The 15,446-nt window shown below is 38.3% G+C and overlaps 1 protein-coding gene across 1 annotated transcript in view; it reads left to right on the top strand.

Annotated features, from left to right (window-relative positions):
- Positions 1-15,446, top strand: part of HMCN1 (hemicentin 1) — a 345,340-nt gene that overhangs the window by 200,517 nt on the left and 129,377 nt on the right. The window contains exons 32-36 of the mRNA XM_016224594.2: positions 155-436; positions 1,026-1,134; positions 2,138-2,307; positions 3,856-4,010; positions 7,540-7,663. Of these exons, the coding sequence (XP_016080080.2) occupies positions 155-436; positions 1,026-1,134; positions 2,138-2,307; positions 3,856-4,010; positions 7,540-7,663 (840 nt within the window). The remainder of the gene's footprint in view (positions 1-154; positions 437-1,025; positions 1,135-2,137; positions 2,308-3,855; positions 4,011-7,539; positions 7,664-15,446) is intronic.

Here is a 15,446-nt window from a genome sequence, read left to right on the forward strand (position 1 = left end):
ACACAGTAGAGAGTGTCCCACGATATTTAGAATAGTCGTAGATTAACTGAACCAAGCAATTCTTTCCTTAGCTGTCTACGTGGAGATGGGCATTTAGAATTCCTATTCCATTAGGATTCAAAGAAGTGCCTGAAATATTACTTTTTTCTCATAGTTCCTCCAGTGATTGAAGGTGACTCGGCTGTACCTCTGCATAAGCAAGTGGTCCTTGCTCACTCACTGACGCTGGAGTGCAAAGCTGGCGGCAACCCTCCGCCAGTCCTCACCTGGTTAAAGGACAGTGTCCCCGTGAAAGCCAGCGACAATATCCGCATAGAAGCTGGTGGGAAGAAACTAGAAATCACCAGTGCCCTGGAAGTCGATCGGGGCCAGTATGTGTGTGTGGCTACCAGTGTGGCAGGAGAAAAGGAAATAAAATATGACGTTGATGTCTTAGGTACGTAAGGATGCCACTATCTGGATTCTCAGATTCATAGCCAAACCTGACTTGTTTATTAAAGTTGTTTTGTTTTTTTTTTCGGTCATGCAGTAATAAAATAATCTTGGAGAAGGTTTAGCTTTCTGTTCATCTCTGGACTGCACATTACTGAGTGGTGGATTTGTCACCAGAGTCCCAAGATCTAAAATCTCACATAAATCTTCCACTGATTTTGATAGAATACTTTGTTTGTAAGTGCATAGGTGCATTTTACATCTATGATAACATCTGACTGCAGTGAGGGAAAACATGGTCTTCTGTCCTGAGCACCATGCTAGACAGCAGGAAACTTTGTCTCTGGGTCTTCAGAGGTCATCTTGGAACCCCGAATCTGACTTCTTTATAAATCGAAGGCTTTTGAACAGAGGCCCAATTATTGAGGTTCCCTCTTATTATTATTATGAAAATAAGCAACATAAAATATGAATCAACTTTATATTCAGGTGACGTCAGTAACACTATAGGGCTAGATAATTGAGGAAAATCCGGATGGTGTATTTTTTCTTGTAAACATTTCACTGCGTGTCGCGTCTCTGTTGTTTTCCAGTGCCGCCAGCTGTAGAAGGAGGAGAGGAAACATCTTACTTCATAGTGATGGTTAATAACTTACTGGAGCTGGATTGTCAAGTGACAGGCTCTCCCCCACCAACTATCATGTAAGGGTTTTGGTATGTCTATTAAATACCTCCCACTTCTTTTTTGAGTGTTTTAGAGCTATCTTGAAAGAGATCCTGTGTCACTAAACAGTGGTTGTATAGGATTACGATCTTTATATTTCTCTTTTAAAAGACACACGCTATAGACAAGGTGGCTTTTAATTGATACTTACAGGGTCCTTAAATCTGCTCAATTAGAGAAATTCCATTGATGCTCTTAGAAATTACAGTTTCAGTTTATAGAAACAGACTATTAAGCAGTATCTGTTAACTCTTCCCAGGCCCTGAAATGTTTAATAAACAACTAAGTAAAAAGAAATGTACCGGACATATCAGGGAAATAGTTAACATGCATATATGTTTACCAATTCTTTTTTCTCATTTTTTCCTTCACAAAGCATATCTTAAATGCTTATCTTTCATTTCTGAAGTGCTATAGGATATGCAATTAAGGAACCGTCAACTAAGGGAATAAAATACGTTGACATATGATTATAAAACTGTATGGAAAGCGATAACTTATAAGAAAGGAAAAAATATAATGCTCTAAAATTTCAGGGTTTTATTTTACAGATATTTTAGGATTGTGTTCATTTTGCTAGTTAGTATTATTTAAATGTTTCAAGGGAATAATATTTAGGAACATTTGCCTGGTTTTGTAACTTAACGTTAATAGATGAATGACGAATTCAACACATAGTTACTGGGTTCCAACAATATGCCAACTTCTGTGTTAGACCGGGGTTCTTTTTTTTCCTTTCCCCATGTACAGTTTATTTTATAAAGTGATAAAATAGGAAATTAGGCAAATGCATAATTGAGAATTTATATATGTATATGTATAAAAATGTAATATATAAATAAATTTAGTTCCTCCAAGACACACACACACACACACGCACACACCCATACACACACACATATATGAAGATATACATATATATTCCAGGAACTTAATTATTTAAAATATATATCCATACTGCTTTTTGACTTGTTTCTATAGGTGGCTGAAGGATGGCCAGCTAATCGATGAAAGGGATGGATTCAAGATTTTACTGAATGGCCGCAAACTGGTCATTGCCCAGGCCCAAGTGTCAGATACAGGCCTTTATCAGTGTGTGGCAACCAACACTGCTGGAGACCACAGGAAGGAGTTTGAAGTGACTGTTCATGGTAGGCTGAAAAGGGCAAGAGCATTACATTTAAAATTAATTTTTGTGTTGTTTCATTATCTAATTATCAAATTGTAGCTCTGGATAAATCTTGAGGTGTGGAAGTAATGTAAAGAATGTGAATGTGTGCCCTGGCCCGCGTGGCTCCATTGGTTGGGCATCGTCCCATGCACTGAAAGGCTGCTGGTTCGATCCCTGGTCAGGCTCATGCCTGAGTTGCAGGCTCAATCCTTGGTAGGAGGCATGCAGGAGGCAGCCAGTCAATGTTTTGCTCTCATATTGCTGTTTCTCTCTCCCTCTCCCTTCCTCTCTCTCTAAAAACCACTTTTTTAAAAATGTGAATTTGCCCTCAGTTGATTGGAGCTTCATCCCGTATACCACCTAAAGGTTGCAGGTTCGATCCCTGGTTGGTTGTGTATGGGAGGCAACCAATCTATGTTTTTCTCTCACATTGATGTTTCTCCCCCCCCACTCCTCTCTCTCTAAAATCAATGAAAACATATCCTTAAGTGAGGATTAAAAAAAGAAAGAATGTGAATTTGAATTAAATAAAGGTAGATTTTAAGTCACTTTATTAACACAGGGACTTACCCGAGAGATACCACGTGAATGAGCGTAGACAGAAGTTAAATGGCAGGAAGTGTGTTCTGCATAGAATGCCAGGGTCTGAGGAAGTAGACCAAGTAAGATAAAAGGGGTAGGCAGAAAATTCCAAGTAAAAGGGTTATGTCAGCATGGGAGAGTTTAGCCAAAACAGGAGGGAGTGTGAATAGAGTCATTTCCAGAAATGGAAGCTGAGGATGTTATGCAGGATCCAGGGCACGCACGTGCATTCACAAAACTGGCACAATCGTGTTAAAACCATTAAGGCGGCGACAGAAGCAGCTTTCTGCCAGGTTATTATGTGTCTCTCCTGCCAGCAGAGCTTGGGAAGGAGGGACTGGAACGAGAAACGGGAGAGCCATTTGGAAGCCACCGCAGAGGTTTCTATGAATGTCAGGTTCATTTTCCCCTCTGTCTATGCAGACTTTTCCCCCCGCTTTTTCAGTCCTGTGATGGAATATAGCCGTCCTGTTTCTCAGTCTTAGTTCCAGTTTCCGGGGGAGGGGGTCTGGCAGGGCCAGCTTAAATCAAGTGACCGTCCTGGGTTCAATCAGCCTGGCTGGGGCAGAGTCATGCACTATAAATCTGGGTACGGGAACCTCACCTGATTGACTGAGAGAGTTCGTGAGGAAGGGAGGGTCATAATAGACTGGGAAGACACGCCAAAAGGTGGAAACAAACATAGGATTGCAGCTGCTGCAAATATATTTTACTCAGTTTTTGGAGAATTAGAGAGTTATAATTAAGAAATAAGTACTCCCTAAAATATAAATTAAGTCCATGGGATAAAATTATTTCACCCTTTGTTTACATTTTTAAAGTTTCAGGTGGTTTTGCACACAGATTTTTAAGTGTCTGACCCCACTGATTATGGTTTTTGTTTCCTCCCTCCCTCCTTCCCTTCCTTTCTTCCTTCCTATTTTCTTCTTCTTTTTTTTAAATCTAGTTCCTCCAACAATCAAATCCTCAGGCCTTTCTGAGAGAGCCGTAGTGAAATACAAGCCTATCACCTTACAGTGCATAGCCAATGGCATTCCCAATCCATCCCTCACGTGGTTGAAAGATGGCCAGCCTGTGAACACCGCCCAAGGAAACTTCAAAGTAAGTATAACTACTAGTGAGCCCCAAATGAGAAGGCTACATAGATCTTCCTGTAGTACCACATACTTCTTTCCTAATTATAGATTTTCCTGTTGTATTTTGCAGAAAATTTATTAACACAATATGTGTTTTCCTTAGCATTTTTTTAGAATTTGACCTAATGCTTTCATATGAAGAATGGAATTAGTTAAAGACTAATAACCTTAACAATGATATCAGTTTTTAACCTATCAGTGGGTACTCTTATTATTTTGATTGATGGCTGTCTTAACTATTGAAAAAATGGTGTTTTGTGGATGAAAAATGTTCATCAATACCAAGAGTATCCCCAATATGTTCATCATAAACTAAGATTAAGGTAAAGTCACATCTATATAAACCTAGCCGAAATTTCTTGAAAAACGTATTTTAACCAGTTTATAAACTTCAGGAGGGCAGAGATTCAATCTCTGAATAAATTCATTTCTGTATCCTTCATCCTGAATATAGTCCCTGACATAACTGTATCTCAGTACATATTTGTTAAATTGATAGATACATAGATACATAGATTTCAAACCCAGGTCATTTAAAAGATGCATTTAAAATCCAGATTAATAGATATTGCTACTAGGTTCAAGTTAATTGATTAATGTGCGCATGAACTTCACTTGTAGTAAGTTTTCAACAAGGAGGGATGTGCTGAGTTCTTTTCTCAGTACGAACGGTGGATATTTGTTCATTTATCACTCCCATTCCAAATCCAATGGAACGAGTCTTAACACTTTGGTGAGTGAAAGATTCAGCATGTAGCCTTCACACACAGTGCAGGTAAACAACTGTTTACTGGAAATAGATATTTACCACATAATCATAAATAGTATAATTGCAAAGTGTAATGAGTAATTTTAAGAGAAAATAAAGAGAGGTATGACAACGGAAAATGAGGGAAGCCTTTAAGCATGAGAGTAATTTGTGGAGAAAGCCTTTGGGCAGAGATCTGAAGAATACGTAGGAGTTAACTGGGTGAATTAATGGAAGAGAAATGGAAGGGTGTTTCAGAAATGGAAGGGTGTGCTCACAGGCAAACAACCAAAGTAAAGGAGACGATAACACCTTCTGAGGACCTGAAGCAACCAGTGGAGTGAGGAACAGAGAGCAAAGATGGGGTGGTATCAGGGGGGACCAGAGCGCAGGTAGGAGGCATTTAAGTAATATTAATATTATTTCCACTTCAAAGCAATGGGAGCTCTTCGAAGGGTTTTAAGAGAGGAGAGACATGATCAGGTTTGCATTTTAAGTAGTTACCCAGGCTCCTTTTGGAGAATGAGTTGAAGGATCAAGAGTAGATATGTGGCCTGGTGGGCATGGCTCCGCGGTTGAGCATCAACCTGAGACCCAGGAGATCTCGGTTCAATTTCTGGTCAGGGCACATGCCCAGGTTTCGGGCTTGACCCCCAGCAGGGGGAGTGCAGGAGGCAGCCGATCAATGACTCTCTCATCATTGATGTTTCTGTCTCTCTCCCCCTCTCCCTTCCTCTCTCTGAAGTCAATAAAGATATTTTTAAAAAAAAAGTAGATATGTGGAAATCAATTAGGATTTATTTGTGTAGGCGAGAGAAAAGATAGAAATTTAGATTCACATCTTGGCCGTAGAGATGAGGGTACATATTAGATTTGAGAGTTATTTATTGGGTATATCATTAGGGTTCAGTGATAGATTGCTTATGAAAGGTGAGAGAGAGGGAAGCACCAAGGAAAACTCATAGGAACCTAACCTACACAAATGCATAGACTGTCATGACATTCAGTGAGATAAGAGACTCTGGAGGACAAGTTTGGGGGGGGGGGAAACTGTGATTTGAGTTTTAGACTTTGGGGGTTGAGATGACTTTGAAATAAAGTAATGAAAATGTCAGGTAGACCATTGAATATGTGGTCCTGGAACTCAAAGGAGAGCTCTGGCTGGAGATGCTGACACAGAAATGATATTTGAAACTGCGGTCACGGTTGAGTTTATTTAATGAGAGAGTAAAGGGTAAGAAATAGGAGAGAGAACTGACCCAGTTCAGAGGCATAAGAAATTATGGATGTAAAGGCCACGTGCAACAGTCCAGAAGTGAATATAGACATGTGAATGTGCTGCTTAACATGTTTAGTACATATGGCTGGAGAAATGGAGTTTACGTGGGAGCTTATGGAGGTCCCACTTGGGGTCAGAATGTGGTATGCCTGGAGGGCTGTGATGAGCTGGGGTTTCATTCTGGGCAAAGTAGGGAGCCATGAATGAGCTTTGAGGGAGGACTGGTAAAAGGATCAAATTTTCATTGTGGACAAATTATTCTGGCAACGGTATGCAAGATAGATGAACAGTTTGGGAGGTTGGAGACACTGGAATATAAATTAAGCTATTATAATCCCACAGTGGCTGTGAGAATGGAAAATCAGGGATCTGAGAAACATGGAGTAGTATAATTAATAGGAGAGTCATAGTGGGCTCCAAAACCCAGCCGACTGGGAGAGAGAGCGGGTGCCATTAAACAAGATTGGAAACATGCAGTGGGAAGTCGGGTTAGAGACACAGGAAACGGTCCTAAGCTTTGTTTTGGACATGCTAAGTGCTGTGTGCTAACCTGTCCAGCAGATGGCTGGAACCACAAGTGCTGAGCTCAGGAGAGAAGTGGAGGCCAATGCTGTAAATTTAGGTGTCTGCACAGGATTGTTCACTGAAGCCAAGGGTTTGGCTGAAGACGGTCAGAAAATTAAGTTTCCTCTTTATGGGACAGGAGGAGGAAGCAGATTCTGTCAAGTCAACTGAGGAAGTCAGAGAATGAGAACTGAGGGAAAATGCTGTGTCTTGTCGTCAATACCCAGAAAGTAGAGCGACTCAAGGAAAAGGTGGTCAGTCAGCAACGCCAAGTGCTCTAGATGATGAGAGGACAGTGTGAGCTCCCTACGTGGGCATCTGGGTATTGTCATTGGAAGTCGCTGGTAGCCTCTGAGAAACAGTTTCAAACAGTAACCACTGAATCACTGCTTCCAAAATGATGGAGGACAGTTGCACTGAGTTTAAGAGGGAAGTTAGGAAAAACAGGAAAAAATTTATCTGCATTTTCATGACTTACACTTTATAATTTTTATTGTTTTTTCTGGCCCCCATGACCATTTAATCAAAAAAGATTGTTGTTTTAAAACTATTTATGAAGTGTTATATAAATGTGACCATGTTTTCTCGAATAGCTTAAATTTTAATCACATAACTCATAGTGCTAAAGTCTTTTATTCAGTGGAGTTTTATGACTCTACCAGCAGGCTGGCCTAAGGTTATTTTGTGTTTTCCAATGAATAAGAAAAGCCTTTTAATCAAATGAGTCTCTTTTCTTGTGCATGATGAAGTGATCTGGCTCTAATCGTTTAAGAGAAAATTGAGACACTGGCATAAAAATATAATTAGATGTTACAAAGTTAAGTGAGTTTGTCTATCTCCACAAAGGTTTTCAAGTCCAAGGGTAAAGTACCAAATGCTGCCATGCTTTCTGCTCCCAATTAGATACAGTCTTCTGGTCGCGTTCTACAAATTGCCAAAACCCTGATGGAAGATGCTGGCAAGTACACATGTGTGGCCACCAATGCGGCTGGGGAAGCACAGCAGCACATTCAACTGCATGTGCACGGTAATGCCATTCCCATGTCTTAACAAAAGAATATTTCTTTGCCTTTTCTTTTTTAAACACAGTGGGGCTCATTTTTATTGAATTACACTGTAAAAAAAGCCACAAGTGTTTATTTTAGTCTGTATTAAAAAACTTAGTGTAGTTTTTTTTTTTTTTTACATTATTGTAATTATAATTGCTTGTATTAAGATCTTTAGTTTTCAGGTTGACAAATAGGATATGCCAGGGCTGATAAATAAACACACTACCCTGTGTTTGAAAGTATTTGAATTCTGTTGGTAACTTTCTGCAGACAACTTTTGTTGAAAAGGCAGAAGTTGCAAGGTTGTTCATAGGATGTTCTGTGATCTCCTTGCCTGTAAGAGGGATTTTGTGAGTAGAAGCTAGCCTTGAGGCAGGATCTTCTCTCATGGTGGCCGTGGTATGGCTCATGAATAGTACAGCTTCAGAGTAAACCTGAAAGACTACTGACCTTGAATGTAAGACTTTGATCTCTGGAGGGTCATCAGAAAGAGCCAAGAAATATAGACTTGGACTTGCCTAAATCATCCAAGGATATTTGCAGAGAGCTATTCAAGATCTCTACCAAACATTGTTCATTTTCTCTAATATCTAATTGCTGTTAAATCATTCATTCATTCACTTCACATTTACTAAACAATTTAACCTAAAAGAATGACCCAGCACCTACCTTAATTCCAGGTACATAGTAGGCAGTTGGTAAATATTTAATAAACGAAAGAGTAAATAGTAAGTAAAAAAATTAGAACATTGAATTCTTCTAATCTATTTCTTTACATGTTTTATTTTATTTTAAAAGATTCAAATCATCAGTTCCCTAAATGTTTCCAATAAACCAATTTATTCTTCCCCCGGTTTCCCAAAGATGAACACCTAAGCTATGGATGTTATACACACAAACCATGTTCCTGAAGGAGGACCTTTAAAGACCAGCGTCTGATTGTAACCATCTTGGAATTGGCTCACCATGCTTGAGGCTTTGGTGACAGGCTAACCCTACTCTCCCTTAAATTGCCTTGAATTTACCTTGTTCCTCGTAAGGCCTAATCTGTCTCCCTAGTGCTCTTTGGCAGCCGTCTCCAGCAGACTCAGACCTCCACTTCCATCTAAGAGTATGTTGGGGTGAGCTTGCTCTGTTTTCCCCATTTTTCTAGCCTGAGGCTCCATTTCTCCTCCTTGTATAGGCTGTTGATCTTCTCTGTTCCAACATTTCACTCCTTATCTGGTCTCCATTGGCTAAGAGGAAGCAGTTAGGTGGGATAGCTTGTTACGGTGGCGTCATCTCACGCACTGGGGTCCAGCTCACTTTGGTGTAAATTCTGTGCTAACCACGATCTAAGTAACTTTGAACAAACCATTTATTTTCTATGACTACCTGACTTGTGGCATGCTTTTGAAGATTAGAGGTGTTAGGTATAAAATATCTCCCACTTCTACTCTCTCAGTTTATCAAAAAGAAAGATGTTTTTGTACTCAAGAATGACTTTAAAAATACTTAAATGATGACTCTGTAGTGAAGAACAGAGTGTATGTCTCCAGAACCAGGAAGAACTGAACTTTATTGTTTGGGGTACCCAAACTTTAATGTTCGTAAAGATCATACATATTGCATGTTAAAGATACAGCTTCCTGGGCCCAGCCCCAGATCTTCTGAAACAGCATCTCTGGTGCAAGTGGTCTGTGTGCTGTTACTTGGAGCAACATTGGCCCAAACCCTGAAGACTGGCCTAGAGTCTCCCTAGTGTAGTCAAGAATGACTGATAACCAAAGTCCGGGAAAGAAAGCAAGCATCCCATCAAATCCAGAGCAGTAACAGAATAGAAAAAAGAGTCAATGCCTAGGAAAACATAAGTCTATAAACCTAGGGTCTGATTATGGTAACAGAATGTCTGTTAGCAGGAGATGGAATTAGGGTACACACAGTTACATGGAAAATCATCAGGGAGTGGCAGACCAAGCTTGAAGACGTGGGTCAATGTGAGAAGAAAGAAACAGAAGGTGAGTCATTGTAAGGATTTATTAAAAACCACCAAGTCAGATGAAGAATATAAAACCATCTTCTTGATGTGAGTCACAAATAGAATAGAGGTAAGGTACAGTACCAGCTAAAAATGTTTCATTCAATACCATCTTGACTTGTCTGGATCACAGCCCATCAGCCTGAATGAGGAATCAATAATAAAGTGAGCTTTTAATTTAATACTTATTGTGATCAATCTTGAGAAAGTAGTTGGCTAAGTAAATGTGACAGGAATCTGGACGGAAAGCTGGAATGTCATCTCGGCACTCATGACAGCAATATTGTGCTGAATACAAATGACCCTAAATCTGATCTGTCTTCTTCAGATCTGTCACTTGTATTATGAACTTCAGCGAGAATTGGAGATACTAAAGAAGGGTAGGAATTTCTAAGGGATTAGTTGATGACAGATCTCAAAAAGATCTCAGAGGTTAAAATGACAAGTTAATCTGATGTGGGAAACCGCGTAAGAACAGGGTGGAGAAGAGGGGCTTAAAGACACCATGCATTGAAATAATAGATGTATTAATGGCTTTCTTCAATTACTGTACATATGGCAATTCAGTTTCGTAATAAAGTTAATCAATCTTAGATGTCAGTAATAGAAGCTTATGGTATGAAAAAGGAGAATTGATTCTATTATACTCTTCCTCCTGGAATGCTTCCAAAGTAATATATCTAATTCTGTTACTGTATATTAAAAGGGATATTGAAAAATCTGTAAGGAAGCAGATAGCCTTTAATTTAGTTCATTTATTAATCTATTTAAGCAATTCTATAGTTGCCTTTTCAGTTGGGGTTTGCCTTTATCCTAACCTTTATTTGGGAGGTAACACATTCAGCAAAAGAGCATTTATGACAAATGTCATCCAAAAGTGTTCAGTCCTAACAAACTCAGCCTCCCAGTTGTTTAATATCTTTCTTATAAAAAAGATCGTAGACGCTTCTGTTCTTCTCAAGCATGGAAAAAAGTCTTTCTAAAAGGTGAAGTAAGGGTGCATGGCCTCCTGGACTGGAAGACCAAGACATGATCATGAGAAAAGGGACGTTCTCATGACCCCCTGGGTTTTTCAGGAGCGTTTTCTGCAGTACAGAAGGCAGCGACTCTCAGTAGGTGGTCCTTTTGTTCATCAAGGTTTCCTAATTTTGGAAGTTTTAATTCTCTAGACCAAGCTGTGAAATTCTATCTAACCCTCAGGTATTTGCCAAGTAAGACAGATGTTTCCACACACAAACGATAATATGGGGTCTAATGGCTCAAGCATTTATTTCATCTGCACTTAATTATTTCCTAGGAAAAATCAGCCGTGGTAAAACACCCAGAAGTCTAATGTTGTGGATAAAAGCATGGGCTTTGAATTGGGTTCATAGACTGCCAAGTGATATCTGTAGAACAGTGCTTTTCGATGTTAAATGTTTGAGAGTTGTTTCCTCATCTGTAAAATTGGATGACAATTGTCATAAAGGCTCATTTGCTGAATGTGTTACCCCAAAAATAAAGGTTGGGATAAAAACAAATCCTAACTGAAAAGGCAACTATAGAATTGCTTAAGTAAATTAATAAATGAACTAAATTAAAGGATAGCTGCTTCCTTATAGATTTTTCAATATTCCTTTTAATATACAGTAACAGAATTAATGAAAATGCCATAATCAGGGAGGTTGTTGTGAAGAGTAAATGAAAGACTACGCATGAAAAGCTCAGCCTGGCGTTTGGTTCCTATTCGTCATCTGTAAATGGTAGCCGAACCACTGTTTGGGCCAAACACATATTTGGCTTTTTGCCCCTCTCACCGCACCAACGTTTTAACAAATATATCTAAAGCCCTTTACTGTTGGCCAGGAACAGTCTGGGAGCTGTATTAGTTGTCTGGTGAAAACATTAATGGAGCACCCCTTCATTTAATTTTATTATTTTAAAGTATTTGCTTGGCTAACATCTGCTAACACCCACTTAAAAAAGGCTTCTCTATCGTTTCTGTGTTTTACTTACTAACTCACTTGTGGCCTCAAAGAGACTTGGGAATATTGTAGGGGGAACATTTTTTTTCTTAATGCGTCACTTTAGTTCAGGACTCTACTGTTCTGTTTTTTCAGTGTAGATGAATTTATTACTCTATCGTAATTTTGGTGGTTAAGGAGGGTTAACTCATCCATATTACTTTTAGATCAGTTATGTATTAATTCAAATTTAACCAAGACTTGAAAAAGTCAATTCATGCCTTTGAGTGATTGAAATAATAGGCAGAATCTAGCCTCCGATGTGTCCAGAAGAAGGTACTGTGGTTTTGGCGTGATATGGTTTTGGAAGAAGGAAGATAGTGGAAAAAACCAACAATGTGAATGGAATTCAACCTCCTGCTTGGAGAATGCAGACATTTTCTCATTTGTAACATAACATAATGTTACCTTACTAATGCTTCTGTCTAGAAAAGTGTTCCACTGAATTCAAATTGCAAGACTATCCTTTTAAACCCTCCAAGGGAATAATTGAATTTATATTTGTATTTACATTTTACCTAAAAATGTCCCAGCACCATGTGTTGAGAAGACTATTTTTCCCCCTGCTGAATGGACTTGGCACTCTTTTTGGAAATTATTTGACTTTAAATGTAAGTGTTTATTTCTGTAATCTCAAATCTGTCCTATTGCTTAAATGTCTATAGTTATGCCTGTACTACACTGTTTTTTTTATTCATTTCCCCCCCAGCTTTATTGAGGCATAATTGTCAAATAAAATTATACATATTTAAAGTGTGATGATTTGATATATGTATGCTTTGTGAAATGATTACTACAGTCAGATTCCTTAACACATCCCTCACCTCAGGTAGTTACCTCTGTGTGTGTGTGTGTGTGTGTGTGTGTGTGTGTGTGTGTGTGTGGTGAAACACTTAAGATCTGCTCTCTGCCCGTATTATTGCGATGCTATTCATGAGATCCTCAGAGTTTATTCATTTTATAAATGAAGGCTTGTACCCTTTGACCAGCATCTCTCCATTTCCCCCATCCCTCAGCCCCTGGTAACCGCCATTCTACCTGTTTCCATGAGTTTAACTTTTTCACATATGTGACATCATATAGTATTTGTCTTTCTCTGTCTGGCTCATTTCACTTAACATAATGTCCTATAGGGTCATCCATGTTGTGTGAAGTGGCAGGATTTCCTTCTTTTTCATAGCTGAATCATATTCCTCTGTGTGTGTGTGTGTGTGTGTGTGTGTGTGTGTGTGACATCTTTTATCCATTCATGTGTTGATGGGACACTTGGGTTATTTCTATATCTTGGCTATTGTGAATAATGCTGAAATGCACACGGGAGTGCAGATATCTCTTTGAGATACTGATTTTATTTCCTTCCGATATATACCCAGAAGTATGATTGCTGGAGCATATGGTCGTAATTTTCATTTTTTGAGGAACCTGTATAATGTTTTTCATAGTTGCTGTATCAATTCACATTCCAATAACAGCGCACAGGGGTTCTCTTTTCTCCACATCCTTGTTGACACTTGTTATCTCTTGTATTTTTACCATGGCCATCCTAACAGGTGTTGGGTGATACCTCATTGTGATTTTGATTTGCATCTTCCTGATAATAAGCGATGTTGGGCACCTTTGCATGTACCTGTTGGCCATTTGTATGTCTTCTTTGAAAAAATGTCTATTCAGATTCTTTGGCGATTACTTAATCAGATTATTTGATATTTTGCAATTGAGTTGTGCAAGTTTTTTATATATTTTGGATATGAACCCCTTATCAGATCGGATGTATGGTTTGCAAATTTTTTCTCCCATTTCGTAGGTTGATTTTTCATTCTGTTGACGGTTTCCCTTCCATGCAGAAGCCTTTTAGTTTGATGTAGTCCCACTTGCTTAGTTCGCTTTTGTTGTTTGTGCTTTTGGTGTCATACCCCAAAAATCCTTGCCAAGACCAATGTTAAGAGCTTTGTCCCTATGTTTTCTCTTAGGAGCTCTGTGGTTTTAGGTCTTAAATTTAAGTCTTGAATTCACTTTGAAAGTGCCACACTGTCCTGATTAAGCTGATTGATTTTCATGTTAAACCAACCCTGCCTTCCTGGGATAAGTCTTTCTTATTCATGGTGCGTAATCTGTTTTATGTGCTGCTAGGTTCACCTTACTGGTATTTTGCTGACTATTTTTGTGCATGTCTTCATAAGGCACATTGGTCTGTAGTGTCTTTTTATTGGCAGTCTCTGTCTGGTTTTGTTATCATGGTAAAACTATCCTCTTAGAATTATTTGAGAAGTGTTTCCTCTCTGCTATATTTTGAAAGTGTTCTTGAAGGGTTCATGTTAATTCTTTTTAAATGTTTGGTAGAATTCACCAGTCAAGTCATGTGTGCCTGGCGTTTCCTTTGTGGGAAGTTCTTGATTACTAATCCAGAGATCTGAAAAAGTTGATTTTGACAATTATAGTGCTTGTGTGTGTGTGTGTGTGTGTTTAATGGAGGAGTGGATTTTTGGAGTCCTTACTCCACTGTTCTTGCTGACATCTAATCTTTTTTCTTTAAGTCCTCTAGTGGAGTGAGAAATGACCAACCCACTCCATAGCTCTCTCCTTTCTTGTTCCCACCATATTGTTTTTTGGGGGCAGCTGCGTGGTCTGCCAAGGCCTTCAGTGATCACTTCAGCCCAGAAGGCTTTAAGTGAGTATTTAAATAACTGTTTTTGAAGGAATGTGCCATGGACTAATTATTTTTTCTTTCCAGTTGAAAAAAGTCAGATAGCCATTTCTAAAGGCCTTTGCCCTTAAATGCTATATCATAAATCAGAATTCAGTAGAGAAAAAAGAAACATTCTAACCATTTTAAACCAAAAACAAGGGAAGGGGAGGGGAGGGTTAATCCATTGAATTGGATGGATAGAAAAGAACTACAGGTGTGAAAGAGGAGTGGGTTCTGAGCTTTGTCTTTAGGAATAACTTCCAGAAAAACAGAGATCTGATCCAGACAGACACCTACTTCTGAGGACAGACTTTATTTTAAACTTGTGAAAACCCAGCTTTGAATTTCATTACCTTTTTTGTTGTTTTTCTTGTTTTCTTTGGGGTTGTCTTCTGCTTTGAGGATTAATGTTTCTTTATTCCTGGCTTCTTCTGGTTTATCTAATTGGTCTTTTCCTAGAATCTGAGTTGAATGCTTAGGACATTTATTTTCATTATTAATTAGTTTTTAATATATTAATTAGGGCTGTAAAATTTTCTTTGAGTATTCTACTGCTTGGTGACATTCCATAGATTTTAATTTTAATCAATCTCATTTTTATTTTTATTTTTTATAATTTTATACTTTATTTTGATTTTCTCTTTAATGACTTTTTTCTTCATGTAGAAAGCTTTATATCTTTATTTTTTATTTCTAGACATTTTATTATAGTTTTGTTGTGGTGTAAATGCTTTATTGGCATTTTATGGCCTAATATATAGTTTATTTTGAAAATATTCTATGGGCATTTGAAAAGAATATATGTTCTTTGTTAACTGTAAATACACATGCATACATACATACATACATCTGGGTGGGTAATCTTATTTTTCAAGTTCTTTATAACTATATTTCACTACATAGTCCATTTCTGAAAAAGATGTACTAAAATATACTACTTTTAGATCTTTCACATCATCTCTGCTTTCTAACAATTTTTCTTTGTTAGTCAGTGCGTAGAACATTGTCACTATAATGGATTCTTCATAAATTGTAACAGTTTAATCACTAGAAAG

The sequence above is a fragment of the Miniopterus natalensis genome, chromosome 19 (genome assembly GCF_054644295.1).
Source record: "Miniopterus natalensis isolate mMinNat1 chromosome 19, mMinNat1.hap1, whole genome shotgun sequence".
Taxonomy (NCBI): Eukaryota; Metazoa; Chordata; class Mammalia; order Chiroptera; family Miniopteridae; genus Miniopterus; species Miniopterus natalensis.